The sequence below is a fragment of the Strigops habroptila genome, chromosome 7 (genome assembly GCF_004027225.2).
Source record: "Strigops habroptila isolate Jane chromosome 7, bStrHab1.2.pri, whole genome shotgun sequence".
Lineage (NCBI taxonomy): Eukaryota > Metazoa > Chordata > Aves > Psittaciformes > Psittacidae > Strigops > Strigops habroptila.
Window position 1 is genome coordinate 47,315,882 of NC_044283.2, and position 15,807 is coordinate 47,331,688.

The following is a 15,807-nucleotide window of genomic DNA, read 5'->3' on the forward strand; positions in this document are numbered from 1 at the left end:
CCACATACACTGGGATCTTGTCAAGATATGCTGGATGGGAGGGCTGAGTGCTGAATTGGTTTTTCTGCTTCTATCGTATTTCGTTCAAGAAGTGCTTGACGTACACTTCTGAGGCATGGCAATAGGTGTGGAATAAATGTACTAACCCTGTAGTTAGGGATGGTGGTGTTTGAGAGCTTTGGTACATTCAAGGAAATTTTTTTTTTTTTCTTTTCCCATTTTTAAAAATGTATTTGATCTGTGTTTTTTGTTTTGGTTTTGTTTGGTTTTTTTTTTCCCTATACCTTTCCATGCTTTATCTTTTGACTTCTTAGTAATGCCACAACTTCCTGACCAAACCTGTTCAGAGACCACACTAAGCAAGCTATCAGTTATATATAAAACACAGAGATTATAGATAAGAAGGAATTGTTTTACAAGCCTTGTCTTTGCTGAAATCTATATCTTCTCACAGAATTCCTTGCCTGCTGATGATTTCCGGACCATAAATGAAACACGTTACACCTGTTTAATAAATGATGAAACTATAGATGTCTGGAGGCAAAAGCTTTTAGAAAAGAACAGTTCTAATTCTGTCAAGTAGGTATTATGGCACTGGACAAGCCTTTTGTTGAAAGTTTTATTTAAATAATTTTGTTGGCTTCCGTGCCATGCTTTCACTTGAAATTTATCAGCCTTTTCAAGTGTGGTTCTTGATCATTTCCAAGGGGAAGGCAGTTGCTAGTCACAAGGCTGCCAGGTTAGAGCTTCTGAGCAAAACTAGAAGAATTTGAGGCTGCCTCAGAACATTGCAAATGGTGGGTGGGAAATGGATTTTAAAGTTGTCTTTCATTGTGTGCTTAGAGTTCATGAAAAGCAGCAAGAACCTGTGAACAGACAGATTAAATTCCTTTCCCTGTGTGCCTGCCGTAAGAAGGGAGAATAGGTGGGAAGGGGGCACTGCTAACATCCCTCCTTTCAAAGAGGAATGTTAACTGAATGAACCACTTACCCCCTATGCCTCTCGAGTGGTGATCCTGACATTTGTTTTTCCATAGAAGGAAGGGAAGAGAGCTGAAAAGATTTGCTGGAATATCTGTTCATAACCTCCATCTCTGTTTTCTTTTGTCTTCCTCCTGTAAACAGTAACGTTGTTCAGATACTGTCCTCAGCTGCCTGCTGGAATGGAAGCTTCTTGGAGAAGAAGTAAGTGGCAAAATTATACAACTGTGTCTTTCCTTTGAGGTAGACTGGAATCCCTTTACTTCACTCCCTGCTGCAGTGGGATTTGATTTTTCTGATCAGACAGGAGACGGGGGCAGAGAGTGTTCACTAAGGAGCTGGGTGGTCAGAGCTGAGTAAGGAAGGCAGATGGTTTAAGAAAGTGCATGGTGAGCGTACTGTAAGTGGCACAGATTCCTTGGAATTGTTACAACTGTTATGTTTCCTTATGAAATGAATATTAACATCTTCAAAAGAGAGGGATAAGAATATGTCATTAAGGGAAATGAGTGGTGCCAGGTATCTGCACAGTCTCTTACCGCAGGCTGCTTTTGGAAAACACATCTGGGGCAGCATGGAAGCACTTTCCTTTTAGGTGGCGTCAGTTGTGGAAAGTTTTGTGTTCCTGCTTACAAAAGCAGGAATTTCAAATGGGTGTAACCAACAATAGGTGGTGACAAGGATGTAATATGCATAGCTGAGTCAAAGGCTGTGGGTTGGGAAGGCTTGTGTTGGCTGTGTCTGTAATTGTTGGGGAGGTAGCATAAGATGAGGAGGAGGAGGAGAAATTTTTTGTGGTGACGTGATAAGTAAATGACCTGTAAATAGGTGAAGAAAAGCTTAGTTATGCTGACTAATCTTTAAGTAATATTTTCCAAGAGCAACTTGGAAAAGAAAACAATTTATTCATTATTCTTGCATTTTCCACTTGTCCAATGGTTTCTTTTCTAGTCTTGTGTCAAGGCAGCATGTTACCGCATCAGAAGAGTTGTGTCATGTTGGCTTAAAACATTTACTGAGATATCCAAGTTGTTGAGTCACTGTAGATATTCCCCCATCTCCTTTGAATGTGGAAATGAGTGGAGTTCGTGATTTCATCACCCCAGTGCAGTTCTCCTTCCACTTTAGTGATGCCCTGGCTAGTGCAGGACTTAACTTTTGAAGGAAATCTTTGACTAAATGAATGATAAGATTCAAAGCCACCATGCACTGAAGTGAGGTTATATTTAACCATGTACCTTTATATGTGAAGCGGTATGTCATGGTGCACTTGATAGAAATACCCTAGTATATCCCTCCGGTATCCTAATGCCATATTGGCCTGCTTGCAGTACAGCACTGTGGTACACAGGGTTAGATGAAAAAGCAGCTTTTTCATGGCTGTGTGAGTGGGCACGCCCCAGTTCCACTTCTGCACATCACGGTCTGAAGTGCTCTGTATCACAGTGTGACTCTGAGGAGCTATATTTCCAGCCAGTTATAGAAATAGCTGTTCTACTACAGCAGGCTATGTTTAGCTTCTCATGTCGTTATAGTCACACCAGCAAACTGACAAATGTATCCCATCTTTAATAGCTACCTTTTCCTTCAGAGTGCCTAATACAGCACAGTCTCAGATGAGTCGTGACTGATTTGGGAAATCCTTGAGGTCAATGGAATTGCAGCAATGACCTTTTTTTGCTAGCAACTGCAAGGTTCTGTGTGCAGCTTTACTGCAGACAATGGCGCTGACAGCCTCTGCTACAGATGCTGATCATACTCTATACGCTGAGCCAGGTAACTTACCTGCTGAACTAGACATTGTGTTGCTACATCTGGCTGTTGTTAGACTATTGTCTTCCACAGACTTGCCTTCATTATCCCTCTTACGCAGGTAGCCTGAGTAAATTACAGCCTTTCAAGTGCAGCAGAAAGGACAGCATGTTTGTTACAACTGAAGACCATGTGAAGACTTTTCTCAGCTGTGCTGTATTTTGATTGGGGTTGTTGTTTAGTTTTAGAAAATTTGAGAGAGGAATTGCCAAAAAGCTACTCTGAATATCTTCCCCTGTTTTCTTTTGAAAACCCTCATCTCATGTCCCCTTTTATAGCAGTCAGCGTTGTCTTATGCATCACCCTTCCCTTTCTTACTGAGTGTGATATACAGATTTTGCTATAAAAGTAGTATATATGAAGACAACACAGGAGACCCTGATACATATGATATACATATTTTATAGTTTTTTAAGCACTCCAGACTGTCTAGGCCGACTTTGTGTCAGTGAAGGAGTCCTGGGGAAATCAAAGACTTTGATAAAGTGTTTCTCTGCAAGAATCCCAAGCCTATCCAAGGCCCAGAGGAGTTCAGAAGGGTGGGAGTTGTCTTTAGCAAGAAGATTCCAACTTCTACTTCATTTCCAGTCTGATTAATTCCCCAAAGGTCATGTATCCATTGCTTGCTCTCAGATCATGCCAATATACACAGGTAAAGGTGTCTCTTCCTTAAATTTATGCCTGTCTGTCTGGGATTTTCTTTTTTAAAGAATTGATGAACATTTTAAAACCAGTCCGAAGATCCCAGGGATTGATCTGAACTCCACCAGAGTGCTGTTCGAGAAGCTGATGAACTCCCAGCACTCCATTCTCCTCGACCAGGTATTACACTTCTGGGATTTTGGGTAGTCATAGGGAAAGTAAAAGCTTTGTTCCCTTGTAACATACAAGTAACAACAGCTTTTCTGGGAAGGATTGTATTGCAAATCTGCAGGGCAGATCCTTTATGGTCTCAGTGGATACTTCTCCATTGACCTGGGCTGACTTTCACCTACTTGGATTGTGTCTCTTAAGAGTCATTTCTAAAAAAAGTTTAATCTTATGGCATTTAATACGTGAAATGGCTGCTGAAATTAATTCTGTGAATGTTATACTTGTAAATAATGACTCTATGCTCATTTGCTGCCTGCCAGGAGTTGAGTATTTTATGGTTGTATAATATATTCTAACTTGGAGGATTTCTTTCACAAGTGCAAGCTGTGGGATAAAATCATGTACATCCCCCCTGCCATTTCTTAGCTATAATTTTTACAGCTTTCTTTTCTACTGTGGGTTTGACTTTTAAAACACGGGTGTGACGTGAACAGGAGGGGTTATCTGACCTCTAGCCAGCCCTGGAAAAACCTATTCAAATGTTCATGCATTTGGGAAAAATCGGAGTTTAGTCCTGTTTTATGGAGTGTTTTTAAAAGATCATCAGCAAAAGCTGTTGAGTCCACCCATTCTGAGTGTGCTCTGTTTCATCAGTTCTTGCACATCATTTTCATTGTAGGTTCTCTATCACCCAGGATAAGTTGTTGTCTTTTGTCTTGTTCTCCTGTAGATACTGAAGAGCTTTGAAAGTTTTTTGATTCCTCAGCTGTCTAGCTCACCACCAGATGTGGAGGCAATGAGGATATATCTGATTCTCCCTGAATTCCCACCCTTCCAAGACTCCAAGTATTATATCACGTTAACACTTCCTCTAGCAATGGCTATTCTGCGCCTAGATACCAACCCCAGCAAAGTTCTTGGTAAGAGGCTGGCATTTAAAATGCATGCTGTTCTCAGTCTCCAGCTGAGACACAGAGTGTTCCCTTTAGGGTTTTCAGTCATGTTTTTGTGTTGGTTTAATTTTTCTATTCTGTTACAACAGCTGCAATGATAATTGGGTATTATTTGTGATATAGTGTTGTTATGAAGCAGCCACCTCTAAAAAGCATCTGGGAACCGAAAGGACTCAAGGAATGCTCCCCCCAAAACCTATGTTCCCATGTAAAAGAATTGTAAACATAAAATTTGAATTTTAAACTTGAGCTATGAGGAAATGAAGAATGTGTCATGCAGGTAAGTTATGGGAAGTTAGTTACAATAACATAAAATGTATGAAGTTTATGGTGGTGTGGATAATAGATGAGAATGAAATACTTTTCTTCTAAATTAAAGCAATTCTTAATCTGAATTTTCTAAGAGCACTTACTAGGTAGGTTAGTCTAGTTTACCTTATCTAGTTTACCTACATTCAGAGGCTCTGTTAAAGTAGATTTTATCATGAAGATTAAATGATCTTATTATCTAAATTTAATCAGATATCATCCACATTATAATATCCTTCCTGTGTAAGATAGAGGAATACACTAAATATGATGTTTCTTTGTCCCATATAATTGCAGAAAAACCTATTGGCTGTTTTTTTACCAAGCTGAACACCCCAGCTCTTCTTCCATTTCTGAATCTTCTAATTTCTGCTAATATTTTTTTCTATGAGCTCACTTTAAGCTAAGCAGAACATATGCTGCTTAATGATTGTTGCTCATGTTTGCTAAGCTATTGCTTTTCTTGTTATCTTACTCTATTTTGTAAATTTGTCTTATATTAAATCTCATCATGTAAAATGCTGTATAATGTATTCAAACCTCCAAAGTACTCCATTGCACTTATTTTGAGGTTTAGTGATTATATATTTTTCTTATTCAAAGAGCCTTTGGAACCAAGTTTCCTCCTCTATTCAACATAGTCCACTGCGATTGTTAGCATATGTAAATGTAAAGGATTCTTATACTTTTGCCTGCCAGAATCTATGGTTGTGCTAACACATGAGAGGATGAATTGGTGTTTGTTTCGAACAGCTGACATGATGGTATCCCAGGCTCCAGCTTCTACTTTGCAGGTGGATTGGTTCTAGCAAAGGAAATAATAGTCAGTGCCCCTTCAGAGGAGAGGTAGGGGTTACCTGTCCTTGGCAAGAAAGAAGTTGGCCTTTCTAAAGAGGGGGAGTTTATACCTTTAACGCAGAGATGCTGGGAGACCTGCTAAAGACATATATGTTACTACAGAGAATTGCCCAGGCAACTGCATTCTTACCGTTCGTGAGAGAGAACAGTTTGCCCACAAGATCAGACTCTTGAATACAAGGTACTTGAAACCATATCTTGAACTGAAGGTTGAAACCCTTTGAATTCAGACTCTCACACTGATCAGGGATTGGGGCTGAGTAATGACTGGGGTGGTTGTATGAGTGTAGAAAGGAAAGTGCTTTCCAAGTTCTGGTATCTAGCTGACTATTTGCTTGCTTTTGTGTTGCTACGGTTAGGACAGAAATAAGGAAGTTTGTTTTAAACAATCTTCAGGTGTGTTCCCCTATTTTCAGCTGTAACCCCTCATTTAGGGGTTTCTCTGGCCTTTAATTCAGTATTTGTATTGATGTTCCTCTGCTTCCTAGATAACTGGTGGTCTCAAGTGTGCCCAAGATACTTCCTCAGGCTAGTGGACCTCTACAAAGGTGCAGTGGTTTACCTCCTCAGTGGAAGAAAGACACTGTTGATCCCAGTTCTGTTCAGTAGCTACATTACAGCTGCTCTCAGACTTCTGGAGAAACTCCACAAGGTAAGAGGAAAGCCTGAGCACGTGCTGCCTCAAGATGTTTCAGTCTTGTCTGCTCTTTGCCAGTTGGCAGGAAAGTGGTTATGGTCCTGGCTTGTGAGCTGTGTCATTGTCCACCAAGACACCACATGGGAAAGATGTTAGTGGTTTTCCTGAATTCAAAGTACTTGAAGATTGTTTAGTCCTGTCTCAGACACTAGGAAAGAATGCTGTTGCTGAGCCACCACACTGCTTGTACTGTGGCATCCCAAATACCTGTGCCATGATGCTTTCTGCTCCCACTGTGTTGGTGCTGGGTACTCCAGGTGAGGAGAAGGAACTGGAATAAGTCCAAAAGAGGTTTATCTTGATTCTTCTTGGTTCATACTAAAATACAAGGGACCATGTGATTTTGCAAGACGTTGAGTCTATTGTTGCAAGCTGCTGTAACTGATTTTATGAAAGCAAATCTGCATGTTCTAAAAAAATGATAAATATATCCGTATTTTTAAAAACATCTGTTTTCTTCACTAGGTAAATCAGAAGGTTAAACATGTAGAATATGATAAGTTTTATATCCCTGAGATTTCCAGCTTGGTGGACATTCAGGAGGATTATCTCATGTGGTTCTTACATCAGGCTGGAATGGTAAGAGGTTTTATGTATAGTCATACAGCTGTCCATGTTTGTCTCTCTGGTTGTAGATCTGTATTTTAATATCCTTAATGAGAGTGAAACATATTCAGGATAGAAGCATCTATATGTTAAGTCTCTCAGATTTGGGTGGCTTGACAAAATTGTCTTAAAATAAGGCTGTCGGAAGAACTGGAGCTAACAATATTTAGCTAATGCTTGCAACAATCTCTGTGATTATTCATGTGATTTTCATTCAATCCTTGCACAAGGGGATTAATTCAGTCTCTGGATCCTTTTAATGTAATCAAGACCTCAGGAGCCAAATCCTGTATTCTAAAATTATAATTTTTACCCTTTACTTCTGCTGTTTAGGCAGGTATTGTGAATAATGTAGCCAGTGATCTTAAAATGTTGCTCTGTAAGAGGAGGCAGTATGGCGTTCTGGCTAGGGGACTGAACCAAGACTCAAGAGATGTGGGTTCTATTCCTGGCTCTTCCAGTAACCTGCTGGGTGATCTTGGGTAAGACCCTTCACCTCTTTTATGCCTCACTTTCTCATCTGTAAGAAAGGAGATAGCTGAACTGAGGGCTGGAATATGCTGTGTAGGAACCCAGTAAGATTGTTTAATTATAGCAAGGAAAGGAATCCCAAGTGAGAGAGAAAGAATACCAAAAAACACCTGCCAAGGGATGCTGCAAGAGTAAAGCCTGACTGTAGCAAGAATTCTTGTGTGTGCTTTCATGGACTTTCTAGATGTTGTGTGTGTTGTGTTCCTCATCCCCTACTTTCCATCATGTAAATAGTGCTGCTCTGTGCTTACTTCTAGTGAGCAGAACAATAAAATACTGACTCCTATTTGTGTAACAGTGATAGTTAAAAATGTATTGATGTGGCTAATGAGAGAAGTAATTTGCATTGCAGGAGTGGTCTTACATTGTCGTGTTGTGGCCTTATCTCTTCTGATTCATATGGTCTTTGCCTTGGGGGTAGTTTTCTTGTTTGTCTTCGTAAGAGCAAGTTTCAGCTATGTCAGGCTAGCACAGGCTTCTGTGCCAGTTAGTCCTTTTAGTAACATTCGATGTTCAAGTTTTGAATTGGACTTGTGGTTTTCTTAAGAAGGAAGTTTACATGCTTTTCTTTAAGAGGGGAAAAAAACTAGGTTGTTGGTCCCAGAAGAGAAGATTTTCTTTGGGTTACTTTTGAACTTGTCTGTCCAAAAAAATGCAAGACACAAAAATCAAAAGTAAAAGATTTTCATATTTCTATTTTTCCTTCACAGAAAGTAAGACCATCTATCATGCAGGTAAGAAAGTGTGCTTTTATTGCTCTTAAAGAAATGCTATGGAAGCTGTAGATAGGAACCAATCTGCCTGCCTTTCTTTCAGGATGCTGTGACACTCTGTTCTTACCCTTTCATCTTTGATGCTCAGGCTAAGACCAAGATGTTACAGACAGACGCAGAACTACAGATGCAGGTAATCCTTCTCTCTCCCAGTTTTCTTGCCCATTTCTGTGGTGGAAATTTAAATTGTATAGGGAAGGAGTACTTACGTGTTTATGATAGTCCAAGGATGCAAAGTAAGGTGAGGTCTCTATTGGAGAAACCTGTAAGGCTGGAAAAGTAGACAAGCCTTCAGATAAGTGGGCACTTTTGCAAGTTTCTGCCTGTGCAGGAGGGGTGGTTGTCAGAAGTGAGGGTTGAAGAGGTGTTCAGCTCCAGCACCCTTACCCTGTAGGTGGCAGCCAAGCCAGCTGACAGCCAGGCTGTGACAAGGACAGCTTGCCTCTGTGCCAGCGTAAACCTCCCTGTGCCAGGCATTGCTCATGTAGATGCCTCCCTAGAGGTGTGAAGCATTGGGCGCTGATCCCTCATCCAAGGCAGCTGAGGTCTGGGACTCGTCTCAGCTTCTGTGACATGAGTTGGCTGAGGTCATTGGTTGACAAGTTCCTTCATGGTGGGAAAATGACATCACAGCTACTCATCGCCATGTGTCATGAAAGGGAGTGGTTTAGGTCACTTAAACAACCACTGTCAAAGGTGTTGGTGAAAACAAGCTTTAATGTAAATTTGCAAAACCACAACAAAGTTCGATGGCAAGGTTTACTCTATTACTTACTGCATAGGTAATACGTATAAAGGAAAAATCAAATTAGAATCAGTTGAGAGAGATTTATACAGAGGCTGGAATGAGAAGGGGTAAGGGAGGAGTCCATATGCAGCTGGATTCAGTCTTAGGCTCGGACTCCGTCAACCATTTATGTCTAAAGGATTTAGAAACACTTGATCATAGCAAGGCTTACACGTTAGATTAACCACTGATCACCTATAAACACAACAATAACAACAATATTATAGACTCGAGATAATAGCAGGTATACTATATTTGTTAGAGGGTATTCAAGTCGATAGACACAGGTATGTATAGGCAGATGTGCAAAGATAATACACACACACAGAGATATGTGCCTCTGTGTGTATAGGTATGCCTTTTAAAAATTCCCCTCAAGAATCAGTGGAATACTTGAATCTAATGCCTTTTTGGCATTTCTCAGTGGAACAGGGTTGAGCCTCGAGTAGTGGAGATATCAGCCCAGGTCCCATCACCAGCCAACGATCCTTCTGTGAACTGATAGAATCATAGAATAGTTAGGGTTGGAAAACACCTTAAGATCACCTAGTTCCAAGCCCCCTGCCATGGGCAGGGACACCTCCCACTAGACCATGTTGCCTAAGGTCCTGTCCAACCTGGCAGCCTTGTGAGTTTGTGCGCTCTGGGAGGCATCCTACTTGGAGGTACTGGTGCAGCCCGCTGTGATCCAGAATAGCTGAAAGGGTCTCATTTAGAACCACTGTTTATAGGGTCTTGAGATAGTTGGCTTGAGTCATCAGTAAATTCACTCAGAGCATTCAGATAAGGAAAGTTCCAGGGCTACTAGGGGAATTATCACTGCTCTCATCTCCCGTGCAGGAGTTCATGTGGTGGGTCATGCTGCCCTTGCCTTAGCTTTGCAATGAGAGTTCCTTATACAATTAAGGGATGCTTCATTGCCAAGCTCTTGCACAAAGACCGAGGAGTTATTGAAATCATGGAACAGGCCCAAGCAGGCTGGGGGTGGGGGGAATGCACCATCGCACCATGGTGCTGGTTCCATGTAATATCCATCCCTTAGCTTTTCTGGGGCTGCTTGAACACATAGCCTGCAGCAAGTCAGAGGAGGCTCAGCCTACACTCAGAATCTGGAATCACCTCCTGCTTTCATTTTGTGACCCTGTTGGGTATCTCTTTAGATACCCTCCTCACAGCAGCACGTTGCTCACAAAGTGGACATCTACCTTATCTTACCAGGACAGCAGGCTGGTAAAAGTTTTGTTGCTCTGAGAGCTAGGATCTTTATGACAACCGCTTAGAGGCCAAAGAAGACAGTACTTCTGTGGGTGCTAGAATGGAGGAAGCCTGCTTTCCAATGGATTTCTGTCTCAGGTTTAGCTGACTTTTAAATTGAATTTACAGATGTGAATTTGCCATTTACTATGGGCAATGCATGAGAATGAGTATACTATGTGTGGTCAAAGCTTTGACTGGACTTTGTGCGTTACCTGACTCCAGAAATTCCATGTAGATGGGAGCTTTGAATTGTATGTGAAGTGTTCCCTGATGCCTTGCCAGGTGTGGTTGTCAACTGGCTCCTTGCTTGTAACACTGCTTTCCCTTGTGGACTCTCTGGCTCTTATCAGGGTGTGTTCACACTGAGTTTCTTGACTCAATAGGAGCATGAATAAAGCCTCTTTTCCCCACCCAGCTGCCTACTGTCAAAAAATTTTCAGGAATTTGGTATCTTGGTTGCTTAAATTTGGTGAATTGATCAGTGGACTCAGAAGGTGTTGGTGTGGGAAATGGTGGGGGCATACGGGCACACACTCTTGTACAGAGTGAACACATAATCCTTGTACCTTGGGGAAACAAAACTAAAAGAGTAAGGAAAAAAAGAGCACCAGGCATATAGCTGTTAACTGTTTTCCTTTCATAGGAAGAGAGAAGCTGAGCAGCAGCTGTTTCTCACCTCTCTCTTATTTACAGGTTGCAATAAATGGTGCAAATTTGCAGAATGTCTTCATGCTTCTCACCCTGGAGCCTCTGCTGGCCAGAAGCCCTTTCCTGGTTCTTCATGTTCGCAGGAGTAACTTAGTTGGTGATGCTTTAAGGGAGTTGAGCATCCATTCAGACATTGATTTGAAAAAGCCTCTTAAAGTAAGTTTTCCCCACATCTTTTAGCACCTTTTTGTCCCGCTGACATTTCTGCAGCCTTTCAGCCATTCCCATTACCACTTCACCAGTGTACAGTGGCTTCTCCATAGGTACAGCACACAGGGACACTTGATCTAATCAGTGCAAGGGTTGAGTCTTTCTCCTCTCTGACTCCTGGAGTGTTTACTCTCTTTTCCTGGCACACCTATTGTATAAGGAGCGGGGAGGAAACATTTCTATGATATTATGCACTCTCTATTTTGCTCTTCTGCAGGAACAGGCCTCTTACAATAGGACATATTTTCTCCCTGAGAGGTTGCTACAAAATTCAGCAGCTGCTGTCATGTTGCTGCTTCAGTTGTGGGGACAGGTGGTTATTTAAGTTAAACACTTTTAAAGTGCCTTACCTCCCTACAAGCAGAGCACTGGAACAGGCTCATGGGTTGCAGGGGCTTTGGGCATGTTAAACAAGTTGCTTTATGTGGCTCCCAATTAGGAAGATGTCTGATTGACTCAGCACTGCATCCCTGTTACTGACCTGCTTTTTCTACAGGTCATCTTTGATGGTGAGGAAGCTGTTGATGCTGGAGGAGTGACAAAGGAATTTTTTCTCCTGTTGTTAAAAGAACTCCTCAATCCCATCTATGGCATGTTCACTTACTACCCAGAGTCAAATCTGCTGTGGTTTTCAGATACGGTAAGCCCTTGCCTTCTGTACGTGCAGGTTGAAATAATATGCTGCATTTGAATGACAAGAAAGTTAGAGGTAAACTGGGAAAGAAATGATCTTCCCCTCATTTTCCACCTTCAATACGATGCGAGCTCTATTTTCAGTGAGTGTAAATTAGTATAGGTCCATTAACTTCAGTAGAACAGTGATGATGTTGCCTGTTGAGGAGTTGGCTCTTCCTCTATAATAAAACTTGTATTAAGTATCATATGACAGTTATAGAATTCTTATTATGGTGAATGTGATAATCATGCTATTTTACAGAATGAGAGGTCGTGATGGCATTAGATTCTGTGCTTTCGTTGCTGTTCACATAGTTACAATCAACCACTTAGTCATGCATTGCTATCACCTTCAGGGTCTAAACTTGTTGAAGCTTTATGTGAGGAACCTCTTAAACAGCAAGAAACATGGTTTGTAGTGAAAGTTGGTTGGTTTTGGAAGAGTGTGGAGTGCAAGTTCTGTACCTGTCAGATAGCATTATGCTGGAGGCTGTGGGTTATGTCCTTTTTTTACTTCATCTTCCTAGATAGCAAGATGGGAAATGATGTTGTCGTTCTTCCCGTAAGGTGTAGCTGCCCTGGTGGGGTTCTTTTTAATTTATTAGTTACATTTGACAAGGAAGGAAATTACATGGTACTCCTCTGTAATTTGTACACAGTATTACAGAGCAATTGCTCCTCATGTTAATACTATAAAAACAACAACTCTTTTGACATTAAGAATAATGATACTGTAAGCACTAAAAATGAGTCACATATTTGCAACATTTAAGAAATACAGGCAGCCAGTCTGTGACTGACAAACCAGTGTGAGGGTAAATATGCGAAGGAATGAAAGCCAGTACCAATACCTGTGTTGGTGTATTTGCTTGGGTGGCGCTGTGGTTAAGCATAAGCTTTTAATAGAAAATAGGATGGGCAATAGGGAGAGAATTGTTAACGTGCTTTCTTGCAGTACATAGACAGCAAACTTTGAAGCTTTGTTAATGTCTAAATGCAGAGGTATGTAAAAAGGAAATAAAAGGCTGGTAAGGCGGAAAGCAGCTGTTGCTGTTTCCACAACTAATCATGGCTTACAAAAGCAATAGGGCTGGGTTTCTGAATCTTCATTTCTGTGCTGTGCTCCAGCAAGGAATTCACAACCAAACTGGGACCTGATAGGAACTCTCTAATTTATTATTTAATCTATTAATTTCTTTTTCCCAGTTGGAAAAGCAAGGGCTGGCTTCTTAGTGCATGGAGGAAAGAGTACTGTGCATTGACCAGTGACAGTGTGTCTCATCAGGATTTCTCTGTGTGGTTTTGCAGTGTTTTGTAGAACACAACTGGTTTCACTTGATTGGCATCATATGTGGTCTTGCAATATACAACTTCACAGTGGTAGACCTTCACTTTCCATTGGCTCTGTACAAAAAACTCTTGAATGTGAAGCCCTGCCTAGAGGACTTAAAGGAGCTATCCCCTACGGAAGGAAGGTATGAAAACCAATGTTTGCAGCCTTTCTGGGAAGCAGACCATCCAACTGAGAACAAATAATGCTAAACTGGGTAAAAGCTGTTCAGTGAAACACCTCCTGATCCTTTAGAGCAATCTGGGGGGCTGTGGTGCTAGCAAAGTACATAAGTGGGTGGTGAATTTCATGTAAGATTTCTCCTCTTCCACATGCTGTCGGATCCATCTGCTTTGGCTCTAACCTCTGTACCCACCTTCCTGACCCTCAGAAACCAGAAACTCAGGCAAAAGATACCTACCACACTCCTTGGAAAACAGGGGTGGTGGCCTGTGCCTCCGCTATGTGCCTGCATGCATGATCCCAAAGTCTAGCCTCAGCAGATCTGCTGCATGTGTCATGATGTAGCCCAGCATGGGAATTGTGCGTGGGATGTGAACTATCCCATCCCTGAACCAGTGTAACTCTGAGCTACTTCCATACCAGAAAGAAGGAAGTGGAATGAAGGAATGACTTTTTCTAAATGGCATATTGAATCCTTTCTGCCTAATTCCATGGGGATATTGGTTCCCTCTGACGCTGAAAGAAGATCCCAGTGTCTGACTGCTATCTTCTTTTTCCTTCTGAGTTGCTGTCCAATTTATCAGCACAAAGTGGCAGCTGAGGTAAAGTGCTAGGAAGACAGCAGCAGGATTTTGAGGGGTAGGAGAATATTTTCTACCTAATGGGGATACAGATGTAATCCACCACCCTCTCCATTCCCCTCAGACTTTTGTGTGGTGATAGCAAAAATATCTAGGAGTCCATAAGAAGTAGAAATGTAATTCTATTCTAAGGCCAGCATCACTAAAGGGGATCCAGGTACCAGGTAGGCATGGACTATATTGATAATTTGTGTGGACTAGCATTTATCCTGCTTCTAACAAAGCATCTTTTTATTTGAGGTCTAATTCTTTCTTATCCCTTCAGGTGACTTGGAGATTCTCTTGCAATCCTATTACTGAGATGTATGATGCTGTTTACTTCTGCTGAATTTCTTTTCCCCTTTAGATGTATGGCTTTTTGAATCTCTGATGGGTTTTTTGTCTCACTTCTTTCTCTACCTGTTACGCAGGAGTCTTCAGCAACTTTTAGATTACCCTGGGGAAGATGTAGAAGAGACATTCTGCTTGAATTTTACAGTAAGACACATTTAACGTATCAACTATGTGATTGGTATGATGCAGTTGAAGCCCATCTACTTGTTCATGTGTATTATGGTTTATTCCAAACTACGCCTGTAGCACATACCCCATGCTAATGTTAAGTGTTAATGTTAAAATTCTTTGCTGTCACTCCCTTGTTCTTTTCTATGTGGTCATGAAGACTAAGCTAGTAAGTAGATTAAGCAGAGTGGTTTTCAAAATAGCCTTGTTGTCACTGTGGCACGTGGCTTAAATGTCAGTGGCCAACTTCTCTCACGAGACAGTGAGAAGTAGATTCCTAAATTCTCCTTGAAAATGGAAGTTAGATTTTGCCATCACTAGGTGAATTCTTGAAATACCAACACTAGTTAGAATTTTCCTTGCTTTAATACTTTTAAAAATTTATAATGAGTGTACTTGGTCAGACTTTTAGAAACAAAACGCTAGAGGATTTTGCTCAGAGACATGCTGAGGAAGTCAGCTTTCCTGTGCTACTATGGCAGTAAAAGTACTTTTTTTCCTAGCTAGTAACCTAGATGCAATAGTTTCTATTGCACAGTGGAGAGTCCCTGAAATTAAGAGTTCGATCCTGATGTACACTGGAATATCAGGTATGTCTCCCAACATGTGCAAATATTTAGAACTTCATAGAGATATGGCATTCTTATTCTCCAAGCTATGTTTTCCTCTGACTCGGGCAGGGTAGGGCTTCCATGTTTCAATGTCTTTGCTTTAAAGTCCTGTTGCGCTAACAGGTTGTGAGTGATGAGTTCATTTTGAGCTTGATCTGAGTTCTTGGCTCTGTTCAGGGCCTGCCTGGGGTAAAAACAAGGTACCAGGAAACCTAGCTGCACACTATGAAGAAAATCCTTTCTGAGCTAGGAGAGTGGTGCCCATTTCCTTGGTTCATAAATGAGAGCACATAGTGTCTTAGATCAAACTTAAATCTGGAGTGAGTCAGACCTGGGTCTGACTGTGTCTCATGCAAGTCAGAACTGCAATTCAGGAGGAGGTAATGAAGCCATAATGGTGATGCAGACTGTGTGAAAAAAGAACACAGTTGAAGTAAAGCAAGAGATTTTCCCCCAAATTCTCATTTCTCAGAAAAGGGCATACTTACTCTCTTTCTTGCACTCTGTACTGCATAATATATAAAGACATACAGATATATCTGCTAAAACTTGGAAATGAATAATAATTGAT

At 41.2% G+C, this 15,807-nt stretch overlaps 1 protein-coding gene across 6 annotated transcripts in view; it reads left to right on the forward strand.

Annotated features, from left to right (window-relative positions):
• Positions 1-15,807, forward strand: part of HERC3 (HECT and RLD domain containing E3 ubiquitin protein ligase 3) — a 50,750-nt gene that overhangs the window by 26,387 nt on the left and 8,556 nt on the right. For 3 of the 6 annotated variants that reach the window (XR_003992335.1, XM_030492772.1, XM_030492773.1), the window contains 12 exons: positions 455-579; positions 1,126-1,185; positions 3,504-3,615; positions 4,337-4,526; positions 6,215-6,378; positions 6,889-7,002; positions 8,271-8,294; positions 8,377-8,466; positions 11,071-11,241; positions 11,792-11,935; positions 13,279-13,445; positions 14,535-14,601. Coding sequence is in view for 3 of the 6 variants with exons in the window: in XM_030492772.1 (XP_030348632.1) it covers positions 455-579; positions 1,126-1,185; positions 3,504-3,615; positions 4,337-4,526; positions 6,215-6,378; positions 6,889-7,002; positions 8,271-8,294; positions 8,377-8,466; positions 11,071-11,241; positions 11,792-11,935; positions 13,279-13,445; positions 14,535-14,601 (1,428 nt within the window). In the remaining 3 variants the exon portion in view is untranslated. Of the gene's footprint in view, positions 1-454; positions 580-1,125; positions 1,186-3,503; positions 3,616-4,336; positions 4,527-6,214; positions 6,379-6,888; positions 7,003-7,362; positions 8,006-8,270; positions 8,295-8,376; positions 8,467-11,070; positions 11,242-11,791; positions 11,936-13,278; positions 13,446-14,534; positions 14,602-15,807 lie in introns of those variants that run through there. The other 3 variants (XR_003992336.1, XM_030492774.1, XR_003992337.1) reach the window with 3 other exon arrangements.